The 16,512-nt window shown below is 37.9% G+C and overlaps 1 protein-coding gene across 7 annotated transcripts in view; it reads left to right on the forward strand.

Moving 5' to 3' along the window:
• LRRC49 (leucine rich repeat containing 49) overlaps positions 1–16,512 on the forward strand; it is a gene marked incomplete at its 5' end in the record, with an annotated part of 155,745 nt that overhangs the window by 35,205 nt on the left and 104,028 nt on the right. For all 7 annotated transcript variants that reach the window (XM_082648708.1, XM_082648707.1, XM_082648703.1 and 4 more), the window contains 3 exons: positions 1,149–1,352; positions 9,221–9,287; positions 14,085–14,228. In XM_082648708.1, the coding sequence (XP_082504834.1) occupies positions 1,149–1,352; positions 9,221–9,287; positions 14,085–14,228 (415 nt within the window). The remainder of the gene's footprint in view (positions 1–1,148; positions 1,353–9,220; positions 9,288–14,084; positions 14,229–16,512) is intronic.

A 16,512-nucleotide genomic window follows, 5' to 3' on the forward strand; every position in this document is an offset into this window, starting at 1 on the left:
TTTTATATCTATATAATGTAAAAGAGCTTGACTATACTCTAAAACAGTACTATAGGTAAAACTTCAAAATATAGTCCTCACATGGGCTTCTCTGCCCTATCCAGTTGAGTTCCCTTTTACCTCATTGGCTCACAGCCTCCTAATCTCTCCTTCACTCACCCTGCCTCCTTGTTGCTCCTTGAATACACCAAGCATGCTTAAACCTCAGGCCTTTTGCATTTGCTGTTCTCTCTGCCTGGAATGCTGTTCCACCACATATCTATAGACTCACTGTCTTTACCTCCTTCAGATCTTTACTCAAGTGTCGTCACCTAGGGATAGCCTTCCCTGGCCACCCTCTCCAAAGCTGTAACTCCTTCAACCCTGACTGTCCCCAGCCCCTTTCTCTGCTTTATTTTCCTTCTTAGCACTTATCACCCTCTAACATATTAAATATTTAACTTATTAAGTTTATTGTTTGTCTCCTCCCACTAGAATATAAGCTCCACAGACACTGGGAGCATTTAGTTCTGTATTTCCAACACCTAGAACAGAACCTGGGACAAAATAAACTCTCAAAAAATTCTGAATGCATAAGTATGTTTAGGACTTGATCCCCATCTTTAAATCTAGGAAAGTATCAGCAGTAGAATGGTGGATGAAGGATTTCAGCCTTACCTTAGCACTATAACCAGCAGGGAAACTATCTCTGCTGTGCATCCCTTTAGCTTAGCAGTGCATATCTGATAGCAAATGGTTAACCAAACTTCCTAGCTTAGCAATGCCTGAGCAGTGGATTGATGGCAAATGCACTTCTCTGGTTATGTGACATGGTTCTTTGAATCATCTCAACCTCTACTGCAGAAGGCAATTACATTGAGTATTTGATGATGTTAAGTTAATTTTACGTGAAATAATTAATGTTGGAGTTTTTTTAATGCAATTAGAATGAGACTTAATTTTAATAATTACCCTGGCCAAAGTATACTGGCTTTTATATGAGTGAATTACACTTAGATCTACAATGCTTAGTTCATGGAGGCAAGAAGTGGTTCTATTTATCTTTTTCTCCTCACAACATGGGAGCATGAAGATACTACTATTAGTATTTGTAAGAGGAGGTGGACTGCTAAATCAGAACCTTATTAACTTTAAAAAATGTTTTCTAGGCAAAAGCTGACTGTATGTCCTATCATCAATGGGGAAGAACACCTTCGTCTGTTGAACTTTCAACACAATTTTATAACTCGGATCCAAAATATTTCTAATCTGCAGAGGCTAATATTCTTGGATTTATATGATAACCAGATTGAAGAAATTAGCGGGCTTTCTACTCTGAGATCCCTCCGTGTCCTTCTGTTGGGGAAAAACAGGTAATCTTTGCAGATCAGTTTTTGTTTGTTATACTTAGGACGAACATTGAATCCTATGGTGTTTAGATGGCAACTCAAAATTGAATAATACTTAAGAAACTAATAGACTAAAATTTTTGAAAGATTACTTAAATGGATTTAGATTCAGTCATAATTTGTTTTATGAGATTCAGTCTGACAATTATTCAAACCAAGTAACATTTATTAAGTGTATATTTTATTATTTCTATTGCTTTACAGTGCCATAACTTATGCGGAAGTAAATAGCAGACTTTGGCCTTTATGTTTGTTTTATTTTTTAATTTATTTTTTTATTGGAGTATAATTGCTTTACAATGGTGTGTTAGTTTCTGCTTTATAACAAAGTGAATCAGTTATTCATATACATATGCTCCCATATCTCTTCCCTCTTGCATCTCCCTTCCTCCCACCCTCCCTATCCCACCCCTCCAGGCGGTCACAAAGCACCGAGCTGATCTCCCTGTGCTGTGCGGCTGCTTCCCACTAGCTATCTATTTTACGTTTGGTAGTGTACACATGTCCATGCCACTCTCTCACCTGTCACAGCTCACCCCTCCCCCTCCCCATATCCTCAAGTCCATTCTCCAGTAGGTGTGTGTCTTTATTCCTGTCTTACCCCTAGGTTCTTCATGACATTTTTTTTTTCTTAAATTCCATATATATGTGTTAGCATACGGTATTTGTCTTTCTCTTTCTGACTTACTTCACTCTGTATGACAGACTCTAGGTCTATCCACCTCATTACAAATAGCTCAATTTCGTTTCGTTTTATGGCTGAGTAATATTCCATTGTATATATGTGCCACATCTTCTTTATCCATTCATCCGATGATGGGCACTTAGGTTCTTTCCATGTCCTGGCTATTGTAAATAGAGCTGCAATGAACATTTTGGTACATGACTCTTTTTGAATTATGGTTTTCTCAGGGTATATGCCCAGTAGTGGGATTGCTCAGTCATATGGTAGTTCTGTTTGTATTTTTTTAAGGAACCTCCATACTGTTCTCCGTAGTGGCTATATCAAGTTACATTCCCACCAACAGTGCAAGAGGGTTCCCTTTTCTCCACACCCTCTCCAGCATTTATTGTTTCTAGATTTTTTGATGATGGCCATTCTGACTGGTGTGAGATGATATCTCACTGTAGTTTTGATTTGCATTTCTCTAATGATTAATGATATTGAGCATTCTTTCATGTGTTTGTTGGCAGTCTGTATATCTTCTTTGGAGAAATGTCTATTTAGGTCTTCTGCCCATTTTTGGATTGGGTTGTTTGTTTTTTTGATATTGAACTGCATGAGCTGCTTATAAATTTTGGAGATTAATCCTTTGTCAGTTACTTCATTTGCAAATATTTTCTCCCATTCTGAGGGTTGTCTTTGGTCTTGTTTATGGTTTCCTTTGCTGTGCAAAAGCTTTGAAGTTTCATTAGGTCTCATTTGTTTATTTTTGTTTTTATTTCCATTTCTCTAGGAGGTGGGCCAAAAAGGATCTTGCTGTGATTGATGTCATAGAGTGTTCTGCCTATGTTTTCCTCTAAGAGTTTTATAGTTTCTGGCCTTACATTTAGGTCTTTAACCCATTTTGAGCTTATATTTGTGTATGGTGTTAGGGAGTGATCTAATCTCATACTTTTACATGTACCTGTCCAGTTTTCCCAGCACCACTTATTGAAGAGGATGTCCTTTCTCCACTGTACATTCCTGCTTCCTTTATCAAAGATAAGGTGACCATATGTGCGTGGGTTTATCTCTGGGCTTTCTATCCTGTTCCATTGATCTATCTTTCTGTTTTTGTGCCAGTACCATACTGTCTTGATTACTGCAGCTTTGTAGTACAGTCTGAAGTCAGGGAGCCTGATTCCTCCAGCTCCGTTTTTCGTTTTCAAGATTGCTTTGGCTATTCGGGGTCTTTTGTGTTTCCATACAAATTGTGAAATTTTTTGTTCTAGTTCTGTGAAAAATGCCAGTGGTAGTTTGATAGGGATTGCATTGAATCGGTAGACTGCTTTGGGTAGTAGAGTCATTTTCACAATGTTGATTCTTACAATCCAAGAACATGGTATATCTCTCCATCTATTTGTATCATCTTTAATTTCTTTCATCAGTGTCTTATAGTTTTCTGCATACAGGTCTTTTGTCTCCTTAGGTAGGTTTATTCCTAGATATTTTATTCTTTTTGTCGCAGTGGTAAATGGGAGTGTTTTCTTGATTTCACGTTCAGATTTTTCATCATTAGTGTATAGGAATGCCAGAGATTTCTGTGCATTAATTTTGTATCCTGCTACTTTACCAAATTCATTGATTAGCTCTAGTAGTTTTCTGGTAGTGTGTTTAGGATTCTCTACATACAGTATCATGTCATCTGCAAACAGTGACAGTTTTACTTCTTCTTTTCCGATTTGGATTCCTTTTATTTCTTTTCCTGCTCTGATCGCTGTGGCTAAAACTTCCAAAACTATGTTGAATAAGAGTGGTGAGAGTGGGCAACCTTGTCTTGTTCCTGATTTTAGAGGAAATGCTTTCAGTTTTTCACCATTGATGACGATGTTGGCTGTATCACGTTGATTGATTTGCATATATTGAAGAATCCTTGCATTCCTGGGATAAACCCCACTTGATCATGGTGTATAATCCATTTAATGTGCTGTTGGATTCTGTTTGCTAGCATTTTGTTGAGGATTTTTGCATTTGTGTTCATCAGTGATATTGGCCTGTAGTTTTCTTTCTTTGTGACATCCTTGTCTGGTTTTGGTATCAGGGTGATGGTGGCCTCGTAGAATGAATTTGGGAGTGTTCCTCCCGCTGCTGTATGTTGGAAGAGTTTGAGAAGGATGGGTGTTAGCTCTTCTCTAAATGTTTGATAGAATTCGCCTGTGAAGCTATCTGGTCCTGGGCTTCTGTTTGTTGGAAGATTTTTAATCAGTTTCAATTTCAGTGCTTGTGATTGGTCTGTTCATATTTTCTATTTCTTCCTGATTCAGTCTTGGCAGGTTGTGCATTTCTAAGAATTTGTCCATTTCTTCTAGGTTGTCCATTTTATTGGCATAGAGTTGCTTGTAGTAATCTCTCATGATCTTTTGTATTTCTGCAGTGTCAGTTGTTACTTCTCCTTTTTCATTTCTAATTCTATTGATTTGAGTCTTCTCCCTTTTTTTCTTGATGAGTCTGGCTAATGGTTCATCAATTTTGTTTATCTTCTCAAAGAACCAGCTTTTAGTTTTATTGATCTTTGCTATCGTTTCCTTCATTTCTTTTTCATTTATTTCTGATCTGATCTTTATGATTTTTTTCCTTCTGCTAACCTTAGGGTTTTTTTGTTCTTCTTTCTCTAATTGCTTTAGGTTCAAGGTTAGGTTGTTTATTCGAGATGTTTCTTGTTTCTTAAGGTAGGATTGTATTGCTATAAACTTCCCTCTTAGAAATGCTTTTGCTGCATCCCATAGACCTTGGGTTGTCGTGTCTCCATTGTCATTTGTTTCTAGGTATTTTTTGATTTCCTCTTTGATTTCTTCAGTGATCACTTCATTATTAAGTAGTGTATTGTTTAGCCTCCATGTGTTTGTATTTTTTACAGATCTTTTCCTGTAATTGATATCTAGTCTCATAGCATTGTGGTCGGAAAAGATACTTGATACAATTTCAATTTTCTTAAATTTACCAAGGCTTGACTTGTGACCCAAGATATGATCTATCCTGGAGAATGTTCCATGAGCACTTGAGAAAAATGTGTATTCTGTTGTTTTTGGATGGAATATCCTATAAATATCAATTAAGTCCATCTTGTTTAATGTATCATTTAAAGCTTGTGTTTCCTTATTTATTTTCATTTTGGATGATCTGTCCATTGGTGAAAGTGGGGTGTTAAAGTTCCCTACTATGATTGTGTTCCTGTCGATTTCCCCTTTTATGGCTGTTAGTATTTGCCTTATGTATTGAGGTGCTCCTATGTTGGGTGCATAAATATTTACAATTGTTATATCTTCTTCTTGGATCGATCCCTTGATCATTATGTAGTGTCCTTCTTTGTCTCTTCTAATAGTCTTTATTTTAAAGTATATTTTGTCTGATATGAGAATTGCTACTCCAGCTTTCTTTTGTTTTCCATTTGTGTGAAATATCTTTTTCCATCCCCTTACTTTCAGTCTGTATGTGTCTCTAGGTCTGAAGTGGGTCTCTTGTAGACAGCAAATATATGGGTCTTGTTTTTGTATCCATTCAGCCAATCTGTGTCTTTTGGTGGGAGCATTCAGTCCATTTACATTTAAGATAATTATCGATATGTGTGTTCCTATTCCCATTTTCTTAATGTTTTGGGTTTGTTATTGTAGGTCTTTTCCTTCTCTTGTGTTTCTTGCCTAGAGAAGTTCCTTTAGCAGTTGTTGTAAAGCTGGTTTGGTGGTGATGAACTCTCTCAGCTTTTGCTTGTCTGTAAAGGTTTTACTTTCTCCATCAAATCTGAATGAGATCCTTGCTGGGTAGAGTAATCTTGGTTGCAGGTTTTTCTCCTTCATCACTTTAAATATGTCCTGCCAGTCCCTTCTGGCTTGCAGAGTTTCTGCTGAAAGATCAGCTGTTAACCTTATGGGGATTCCCTTTTGTGTTATTTGTTGTTTTTCCCTTGCTGCTTTTAATATGTTTTCTTTGTATTTAACTTTTGATAGTTTGATTAATATGTGTCTTGGTGTATTTCTCCTTGGATTTATCCTGTATGGGACTCTCTGTGCTTCCTGGACTTGATTAACTATTTCTTTTCCCATATTAGGGAAGTTTCCAACTATAATCTCTTCAAATATTTTCTCAGTCCCTTTTTTTCTCTTCTTCTTCTGGAACCCCTATAATTCATATGTAGGTGCGTTTAATGTTGTCCCAGAGGTCTCTGAGACTGTCCTCAGTTCTTTTCATTCTTTTTTCTTTATTCTGCTCTGCAGTAGTTATTTCCACTATTTTATCTTCCAGGTCACTTATCTGTTCTTCTGCCTCAGTTATTCTGCTATTGATCCCATCTAGAGTATTTTTACTTTCATTTATTGTGTTGTTCATCGTTGTTTGTTTCATCTTTAGTTCTTCTAGGTCCTTGTTAAATGTTTCTTGCATTTTGTCTATTCTATTTCCAAGATTTTGGATCATCTTTACTATCATTATTCTGAATTTTTTTTCAGGTAGACTGCCTCTTTCCTCTTCATTTGTTAGGTCTGGTGGGTTTTTATCTTGCTCCTTCATCTGCTGTGTGTTTTTCTGTCTTCTCATTTTGCTTATTATACTGTGTTTGGGGTCTCCTTTTTGCAGGCTGCAGGTTTGTAGTTCCCGTTGTTTTTGGTGTCTGCCCCCAGTGGCTATGGTTGGTTCAGTGGGCTGTGTAGGCTTCCTGGTGGAGGGGACTAGTGCCTGTGTTCTGGTGGATGAGGCTGGATCTTGTCTTTCTGGTGGGCAGGTCCACGTCTGGTGGTGTGTTTTGGGGTGTCTGTGGACTTATTATGATTTTAGGTAGCCTCTCTGCTAATGGGTGGGGTTGTGTTCCTGTCTTGCTAGTTGTTTGGCATAGGATGTCCAGCACTGTAGCTTGCTGGTCGTTGAGTGAAGCTGGGTGCTGGTGTTGAGGTGGAGATCTCTGGGAGATTTTCGCCGTTTGATATTATGTGGAGCTGGGAGGTCTCTTGTGGACCAGTGTCCTGAAGTTGGCTCTCCCACCTCAGAGGCACAGCACTGACTCCTGGCTGCAGCACTAAGAGCCTTTCATCCACACGGCTCAGAATAAAAGGGAGAAAAAGTAGAAAGAAAGAATTAGTAGAAGTAGAAAGAAAGAAAGGAGGGAGGGAGGGAGGGAGAGAGGAAGGAAGGAGGGAAAGAAAAAAAGAAAGAAGATAAAATAAAATAAAATTAAGATAAAATATAATAAAGTTGTTAAAATAAAAAAGTAATTATTAAGAAAAAAAAAGAAAAAATTAAAAAAAAAAAACGGATGGAACCCTAGGACAAATGGTGGAAGCAAAGCTATACAGACATAATCTCATACAGAAGCATACACACTCACAAAAAGAGGAAAAGGGGAAAAAATCATAAATCTTGCTCTCAAAGTCCACCTCCTTAATTTGGGATGATTGGTTGTGTATTCATGTATTCCACAGATGCAGGGTACATGAAGTTGATTGTGGAGCTTTAATCCGCTGCTTCTGAGGCTGCTGGGAGACATTTCCCTTTCTCTTCTTTGTTTTCACAGCTCCCGGGGCTCAGCTTTGGATTTGGCCCCGCCTCTGCGCGTAGGTCACCAGAGGGCGTCTGTTTTTCGCTCAGACAGGACGGGGTTAAAGGAGCCGCTGATTCGGGGACTCTGGCTCACTCAGGCCGGGGGGGAGGGAGGGGCACGGAGTGCGGGGCGGGCCTGTGGCGCCAGAGGCCGGCGTGACGTTGCATGACGTTCCAACAGCCTGAGGCGCGCCGTGCGTTCTCTCGCGGGAGTGACCCTGGATCCCGGGACCCTGGCAGTGGCGGGCTGCACAGCCTCCCCGGAAGGGGGTGTGGATAGTGACCTTTGCTCGCACACAGGCTTCTTGGTGGTGGCGGCAGCAGCAGCCTTAGCGTCTCATGCCCGTCTCTGGGGTCCGCGCTTTTAGCCGCGGCTCGCGCCCGTCTCTGGAGCTCCTTTAAGGAGCGCTCTTAATCCCCTCTCATCGCGCACCAGGAAACAAAGAGGGAAGAAAAAGTCTCTTGCCTCTTCAGCAGGTCCAGACTTTTCCCTGGACTCCCTTCCGGCTAGCCGTGGCGCACTAACCCCGCCCCGGCGGGCGAGCAGACTAGCCTCTCAGGCTGGTGAGTGCTGGTTGGCCCTGATCCTCTGTGCGGGAATCTCTCTGCTTTGCCCTCCGCAGCCCTGTTGCTGCGCTCTCCTCCGCGGCACCGAAGCTCCCCCCTCCGCCACCCGCAGTCTCCGCCCGCGAAGGGGCTTCTAGTGTGTGGAATCCTTTCCTCCTTCACAGCTCCCTCCCACTGGTGCAGGTCCCGTCCCTATCCTTTTGTCTCTGTTTATTCCTTTTTCTCTTGCCCTACCCAGGTACATGGGGAGTTTCTTGCCTTTTGGTAGGTCTGAAGTCTTCTGCCAGCGTTCAGTAGGTGTTCTGTAGCAGTTGTTCCACGTGTGTATGTATTTCTGGTGTATCTGTGGGGAGGAAGGTGATCTCTGCGTCTTACTCCTCCGCCATCTTGAAGGTCTCCTCAAGAGCTCTTTTTGATAGGGTCATCTGGAAGGGCTGCTTCGAGAAGATATTTGAGCTAAGACTTGAATAACGTGAAGGAGTGAACCAACCATGTGAAGTTCTGGGGGAAGAACATTAAGGAAGAAGGAACAGCAAGGGTAAACACCCCAGGCAGAAATGAATTTGTCAAGTTAGAGGTGGCAAGAAAGCTCCTGTGGCTGGAGCAGAGTGACTGGGTGCGCTGGAGTCTTGGTAGGAGATATGCTGGAGGAAGAGTCAGTAGCCAGAGAGTTTAGGGCCTTGAGGACTGAGGTAAGGAATTTAGGCTGTATTCTAAGGTGAAAGGAATTGCCTTGAATAAGTGCTTTGTGCTAAAGTTCCTAGAAGTAGAATTGTTCTTTCCTAAAGATAGGACTTTCAAGCTGACTTTGGGACATTTCCCCAATGGGACTGCATCTTTAACATTATAATTAAATCAATGAAAAAAAGGTTTTAATATATAATTTTATATAATTTCTCTCTATATATATTTCTGTGTCTATCTGCCTGCCTATCTATCTAGAAAGAATAAATGAAAATGAGTTATGCCTTAGAGTTTTTGATTTACAATAGATGTGGTACATCTGTATTTCTACTCTGCTTACTCTGATTTTCAGAATCAAGAAAATCTCAAATCTGGAGAACCTAAAAAGCTTAGATGTCTTGGACCTTCATGGAAATCAGGTATTGTTAAAGCCCTTTCATTTCTTTCTTATTTGAAAAAGCTCTAGGAAATTTCGTATGAAAGTTTTAAGAATTATACTTGTGTTGAATTTTTCCAAAGTTACTTTACTGATTCAGTGAGATTAGCTTTGGTATTAAGGTATTAAGCTCATTTATATAAGGTTTGGTAATTCCTCAGTGGTAAGAGACAGATAAAACTCATAAAACATTTAGAATTCTTATAGTTATGACAATTTTGATTCTTATTTAGTCTTTTATTAACTTATAGCCGACCCCAACCCAAGAACTAGAATATTACTAATGATTTTCTTCTACTTAAGTGTTCCTTCTTTATTCCAAGACAACACTATTCTGGATTTCACATTTATCATTCTTTTATTGGTGTTTTTAGTTGGTTTGATCACATATATAAGTGTCCAAATAATGTATTGTTTAGTAGTATTGTCTTTTAATTTAAAAAAAAGGTGTCAAACTATATATTGTCATCAGTGTTTGCTTTTTGGATACAACATTATGTTACTGAGTTTCATCTATTTTGACTACATAGCTGTAGTTTATCTTTATTGTTGTATGTTCCATGGTTTGATTACACAGAAACCTTTTTCTCTGTTTTATTATTGATAGACATTTGGGTTGATTCCCTTTTGTTTGTTTGGGTTTTGTTTCCTATTAGGATAGTACTTCTAAGAACATTCTTGTACACGTTTCTTCCATACATCATATGTACTCTAGGGTATATATCTAGGAGTGAAACTGATGGGTCACAGGTTATTTAAATGTGTAACTTTAAAAGTTAATGCCAAATTGTCTTCCAAAGTGATTGTACCAGTTTATACTCCCACTAGTAACACATAATAGATCCTGTTGCTTCACATCCTTTTCAACATTTGGAATTTTCAGACTTCTTAATTTTTGCCAATTGAATTGGTATAAAGTGGTGTCCCCTTATGGTTTTGATTTCTAATTCCCTGATTACTATATAACCTTGGATCATTATTCCATTTGATTAATTTGTCTACCCATATATTTGTCTGTCTTAATTTCTCTGTCTGGTTTGTTATGTTCCCTCTCCTTATTCTTCTCTTGCAGAGCATCTTGGCTGTTTTTTAACCCTTTGCTCTTACATTTAAATTTTAGTCTTTGCAATATGAGTACTTATTTATAAATAGCTACATGAGCTACATACTCATGCAGAAGGTAAAACCTCTCCTGAGGTGGTAAGTGTACATGTTGGGGTGATCTGGGAGTCCCTGACTGTTGAGAACAAATCTCCCACTTGCTGGGAGATTGGTCAGGTGTAAACCTCAGTGTGATCTCTTTAGGCCTTCTAATAGCTGTTAGTCCTAACTGTTTTGTTGAAAAGCTAATATAATTAATAAAACCTTGATAGATGTATTAGATAGGCCACATCTGCTAGGTTCTAATCTCATCCCAGCCCCATCTATATGTCTGCCTGTGTGTGCACTCAGACGGAGGAGTGTTGATGTCTGGGAATTGTCCAACTCTGCAGGCTGGTTGGTATCACTCTAGTCGAGGGAAAGTTACCCAGTTAGTTAGATGGTGGTGGAAGAGGAAGAAGAATTAGAGTCTTGTCAGTAAGAGAGCATCATATATAAAGGCACTGAGACTAAAAACAACATGATAGGTATGTTTTACTTCTGGAGAATTTAGCACATGTTGAGGGATGGTGAGAGATGAGGCAAGAGAGGTAGGTCTAAGGCCAGACTGTGGAAGGCTTTATATGCCATAGTAAGGAATTGCTGTTTTATCTTTCTGTAACCCACTATTTTAAATGCCATTCATCAGTGAAACATTTTATGGTAGCAATATTTTTCTTAAGTTTATTTTAAAATGTATATATGAGAAATAAGATTTATGTGGTTTTTATATTATAATATACCTTTAAGAATTCATGGGCATTACCCAAGATCTATAAGAGCAACTGGTAAATGGATAATGTATCACTTGGTCTAAATATTAGACCAAGTCACCTTGTTACCTTGTTAGCTGACCTGTGTTATGTGTTAAATGAAAATCTGAGTCTTGTTTCAAATATTTAAATCCAATAAACAAAAATTTGGAGTATTTCAAAGCAAAGACAGTCTTGGTGACTAAAAAGTCAGGAGATAGACTATTCAAGTTGAAACAACGTGCAACTCTAAAAAAATAGCATCAGGTAGTTAAAAAACTAAAAGAAAATTAAGTGACTGTTTTTTGTGTTTTGAATTTACTCCATTGGAAATAAAAATGATACGTGATGTACATTGTGAAATGAAATATAATTGGTTTATGGATGTGAAAACATTGATAGGAATAGTGAGTGTTCAAGAAACAGATTGGAGAATGTAAAGAGTTGAGGGGAGGTGAAACTGGAGACAGAGAACAGCTGAGAGACTAATTCAATAATCTTGGTGAGAAGTGATGGCAACTTAAAGTTGTAGCGATAGAGATATAACAAGGGGGCAGATTGGATAAATATTTAAAAAGTAAAAACATTAAGGTTTAGAAATTGATTGTATGTGAGTAGTAAAGAATACAGAGGAATATGAGAGGTTGACTCTCAATTTATGACCTAGATTTTTTTTGTCTACCAGAAAATGTTCTCTTGGTAAACACTTGCTTTAACATGGACACAAATGTGCTTCAAAAAGAATCTGTTCTTTCAGTGACATCTTTTCCTTCAGGGAGAGCTGACTCCTTCTGTGGTTGCTTGCCTGGAAGCAGATGTCTTTCCTATTGCTGAGTAGGAAGGTTGTCTTTATCCAGATAGAGCAGTCTGGGTTACTAGTATACACATACATAAGACTGGAGTATCCAGCTTTCCTAGACATACTAAAAAGCTCTGCTGTCTACCTTGAGACTCTCTCTTATCAGTGTGACCCAAGATTAGGCTTTTGAACATTCCTATCATCTCTTCTTCTGGCTGTGAAATTTATTAACTGATCAAGAACGCTGCTCTCACCCTACACCACCTTTTTTCTGAAATTTCTGTCATTTGCTCTATGCCTGTGACTTTGTCCCTGGCTGCAACAAGTAACAGACTATTCCATCAGAGATGCTGCACACAATTCTGACCTGTCTGATTGCAAACCAAGAAGCTGAACAATATCCCCAGTGACTTTTTTTAAATTACAGATTGATACCTATGTATAAGAGTTAACAACGTTTCTTTTCAGAGTGACCAAACTAAAATGTAGGCATTCTAATTATATGTCCCACCAGGACCAAATAGAATTGGAGAAAGGTAGTTTTCTAAAAGAAATGTCCCAGGATTATTAGCAGAAGGGAGAATACACCATATACAGGTTATGTACCCCTTCGTTCTGTATATTTATCTTTCTTGAGTTCAGAAAAGCTTTATGTATATGTATAAATTTATGTATATATTTACATATTGCTTTGCCATATACCTATCTCTGTTTTTTTAGTATTTTAGTAGAATTTCTCAAGCTTATGCTGTTATTATTGATTTTCTACAGTGTCTATTTTACTTTTTGCTGATTCTATACATTTTAAATTCTGTCACCTAGTTTTGAAATGTTTTTGTCTATGTCTTACTGTACAGTTCTGTAATCTGCAAATACTGATAACCTTGTTTCTTCTTTTACAGATTTTACTTTCATTTTACATTAGTTACACCAAAAATCTCAGGACAAATTTTAAAGCATGATCATATATTATCTTTATATATTATTGAATTTGTGATAAATATACTTAGGTTTCTCCTCTTGAATGTAGGTGAAATCTAGACGGTATTTCTCGAATATAAGAGAAGGTCCAAACAATATCATAGAAAACTGGATTATAAATCTTAAAAAAAAAGGTTATTTTAGCCAATATCTGCTTTGAAGTGTTAAATAGAAATTTTCAAATAATATTGTGATGGCAATACAGATGAGAAAATTAATCTTCAGTGATTGTGAAATTTGTTTTAATGTTCAGAAGAAAAGTGTGTGTATAACTCATTGTTACTTAAGTACATTACATGAAAAGGTTGAAGCCCTCTGCAAGAAGCCCTGTTTCTGGGTCATGTAGAAACTCATCCCGTTGTGCTACGCTTGTTGTATTACAGTAGTGGGGCTGAAAATCATGTTGAGCTCTCATCATTTCATGGGCTATACCCTTTAACTTATCCTTACTTGTGCAACTCAAATTCCTCTGCTGCAGTTCAGTGCTTATGTACATGTGTATATTCCATAATTCAAGTCCACCATATTGTACCCTGCCTAAACATTATCTGTCTCCTCTCTTAAGCAGTTTCACTAATAAGGAATATCCATCCTCACCCTCTACTGGGGATCCTAGTTCCTTGAATCTTTTCCATTCAGACTCTTGATTGCTCTCAGGATCCTGCAGTATAAATGGAGAATTAACAAGGGGAACTTGGTATCATTCCTTTTCCTTGCCTTTTCTCTCAAAAAGGTAGTCTGGTTTGATCCAAACATTGTGAGCTTATGCCTTGGGCTCACAGTTTCTATTTCACAGCTAGTATGTATATTTCTCTTTACCTTCATGGGACCTGGCACAGTGTTGGGCACTTAGAGATGCCCAAACAATGGACTTACTGATTATTTGATAAAATATACTTACCATGGTCAAATTATAAAATATGTTCTGTTAGTTAATCTTCACAAGTTAAGTAACTTCACAATATCTACAACAGAGGAAACTGGAAATAGATTTTGAAATGTCTTCATATAAACTTCTCACTGAATTCAATGACTGTGTCTTTTATTTTTATAACATGCACACCTGAGATTTATGCCTGCTAATCATCCCTTCCTCATTTTTTAACAGATTACCAAAATTGAAAATGTCAATCATTTGTGTGATTTGAGAGTTTTAAATCTTGCCAGGAACCTCTTAAGTCATGTTGATAATCTTAATGGGCTGGATTCACTAACTGAGCTTAACCTGCGACACAATCAAATCACTTTTGTGGTGAGTATTAAAATGGAATCAATATGTGATTTCTGGCTTTTCTTTTAAGGGAATGAAATAAATGTTATAGCATTGCTTTCTGCAAAGTAAGAATCTAAAGTAATTTAGTTTTTTTCTGAATTTAAATTGCGGATATAATTGTTAAGCTTTATAATATTTTGATTTGGGAAGTGTTGTGGTGTTTTCTATTCTAAAAGATAAATGTAAAATTAGGAGCACAAATGTTATCAGTAAATGAATCAACAAGTGGTAAATGAATACTGAATCCTTTCCTGTGTTGTTATAGGAATAGAATTAATAAGAAAGAAGGTTATTGTTGACTGAAAGTTGATAACTTGTTGCACTGAGAGGGAAAAGGCACAGAGAGGAGTGGTTGAGGGCTTTGAAGACATGCATAAATATCATATTCTTTGCAGTTTTTCAAAGGCAGCTTGGTATGGTGGAAAGAGCATTGTTACATAGGATATGAGAGGCTAAGTGCAGGTCTGCTTCAGCTCTCATTATCTGTGTGACCTTGGGTAAATCACTTTAACTCTGTAAGCCTCAGATTACTTTAAAATGAGGACATAGGGCTAGATCATCTCTAGAGTCCTTTTTGGCTTGCTGGCTCTGAAGAAGGATATAAATATGGTAGAAAGCTGGCATGTGAGCAGAAGGAAGAGTTGGCATCGTGGGGACAAAACTATAGAAAGGCTACTCTGGAACTCTGAGGATGAACTTCATTAGATTTATAGTTTTATTCAAGTTTAGCAACTAAATAACAGCTTGATGCTCAGGTATTTTGAACTTGTGCATATATGAAGAGCTCTAGAAATACGACTTTCAGCTGTATGACATGATACAGGCCAAGAAGACATCTGAGGATTTATAAAAACATTTGTTCTTTTAACAAGTTTTCTTTGTTTACATGCAATAGAAAAACTACATTACGTTTTCTTTGGGTATCATTTAAGCACTTTTAAAGGTAAAATCTGATTCTTAACTTTTTCAAGACATTGAGTTCCTTAGTAAATAGTTAAATGTACTGTAAGTGGTACACTGGAAAAAGCTGGGAGACAGAAGATGCCTTATCTCTAGGCCTCATTTTACAGATTGGTTTCATTTTGAAATTTTCCCAGAAAGTCTCAGCCAAGTAATGCTCATATCTTCTAGGAGGTTGGGATCATTTCAGAACCTTCTCTAAGACATGGATTTATCCCAGCACCTCTAAATTCTGCCAGCTCTTTCCCCAGATTGGATTTAAATATTGGAAATGGCTTGTTTATTTTAAAAGACACCCATATTAATCTGTTACATTGCTGTCTCTAGAACTGTTCAGACCGGACTTAATCTGTCCTAGGGACATTGGGTATGGTAACAATCCAAAAAGCTTTGGTAGAGTGGAGTACAGAAATCTATTGGCCTTAGCATATTCCTGTCTATGTTTTGTCTTTCATTTGGAAAATGTATTATACACATCCAGGAATTTGCTTACTGAATTTTCTATTGAGTATTATGTCTGATCATTACTGTTTATAGATTAGGCAGCAGTAAACATGGAAAAGGAAATTGTCTTAATTTCTAAAAGTGAAAAAGATTTATTAAGTATACATATGGTATAATTATGATAATAAGTATCATGCATATTAATTGATTGGATATTGTTAATATATGTGTAAGAAAAGATCAGAAACTTTTCCAGCTCTATTTCTTTTTTTTTTTTGTGGTACGCGGGCGTCTCACTGTTGTGGTCTCTCCCGTTGCGGAGCACAGGTTCCGGACGCGCAGGCTCAGCAGCCATGGCTCACGGGCCCAGCCGCTCTGCGGCATGTGGGATCCTCCTGGACCGGGGCACGAAACCATGTCTCCTGCATCGGCAGGCGGACTCTCAACTACTGCACCTCTAGGGAAGCCCTCTATTTCTTTTTGGAAGCATCCTTTTCCTAAAAGAGCCAAGAGACTTTTAAATCTGAGGATTCTTTTTTTTTTTTTTAACTGTCTCTTCTTTTTTCCAGGGTCAGTTATCATACTAATTCTTTTTGCTTTTTTTTCTCTTATGGTTTTGATTTTCCTCAATAGCTGGTAATCCTTAAATGAAGGACTATGTTAAGGAGTGGCTGGCTCTCCTGTGCAGCTGAATAGGTCTTTTTAACCATAAAATCTCTCCCTAGAATGATCACTAGATTTGTGTAAGCTGTTGAATCCCACACATTGGCAGACCTCCCTTTAGCGTGAGTGGAAGGGAATAGGCAGCCTCACTGTGTAATGCCAAAATAAGAAAAACTACTTTGTGTATGTGTGTGGG

Source organism: Grampus griseus (genome assembly GCF_964374135.1).
Source record: "Grampus griseus genome assembly, chromosome: 2".
Lineage (NCBI taxonomy): Eukaryota > Metazoa > Chordata > Mammalia > Artiodactyla > Delphinidae > Grampus > Grampus griseus.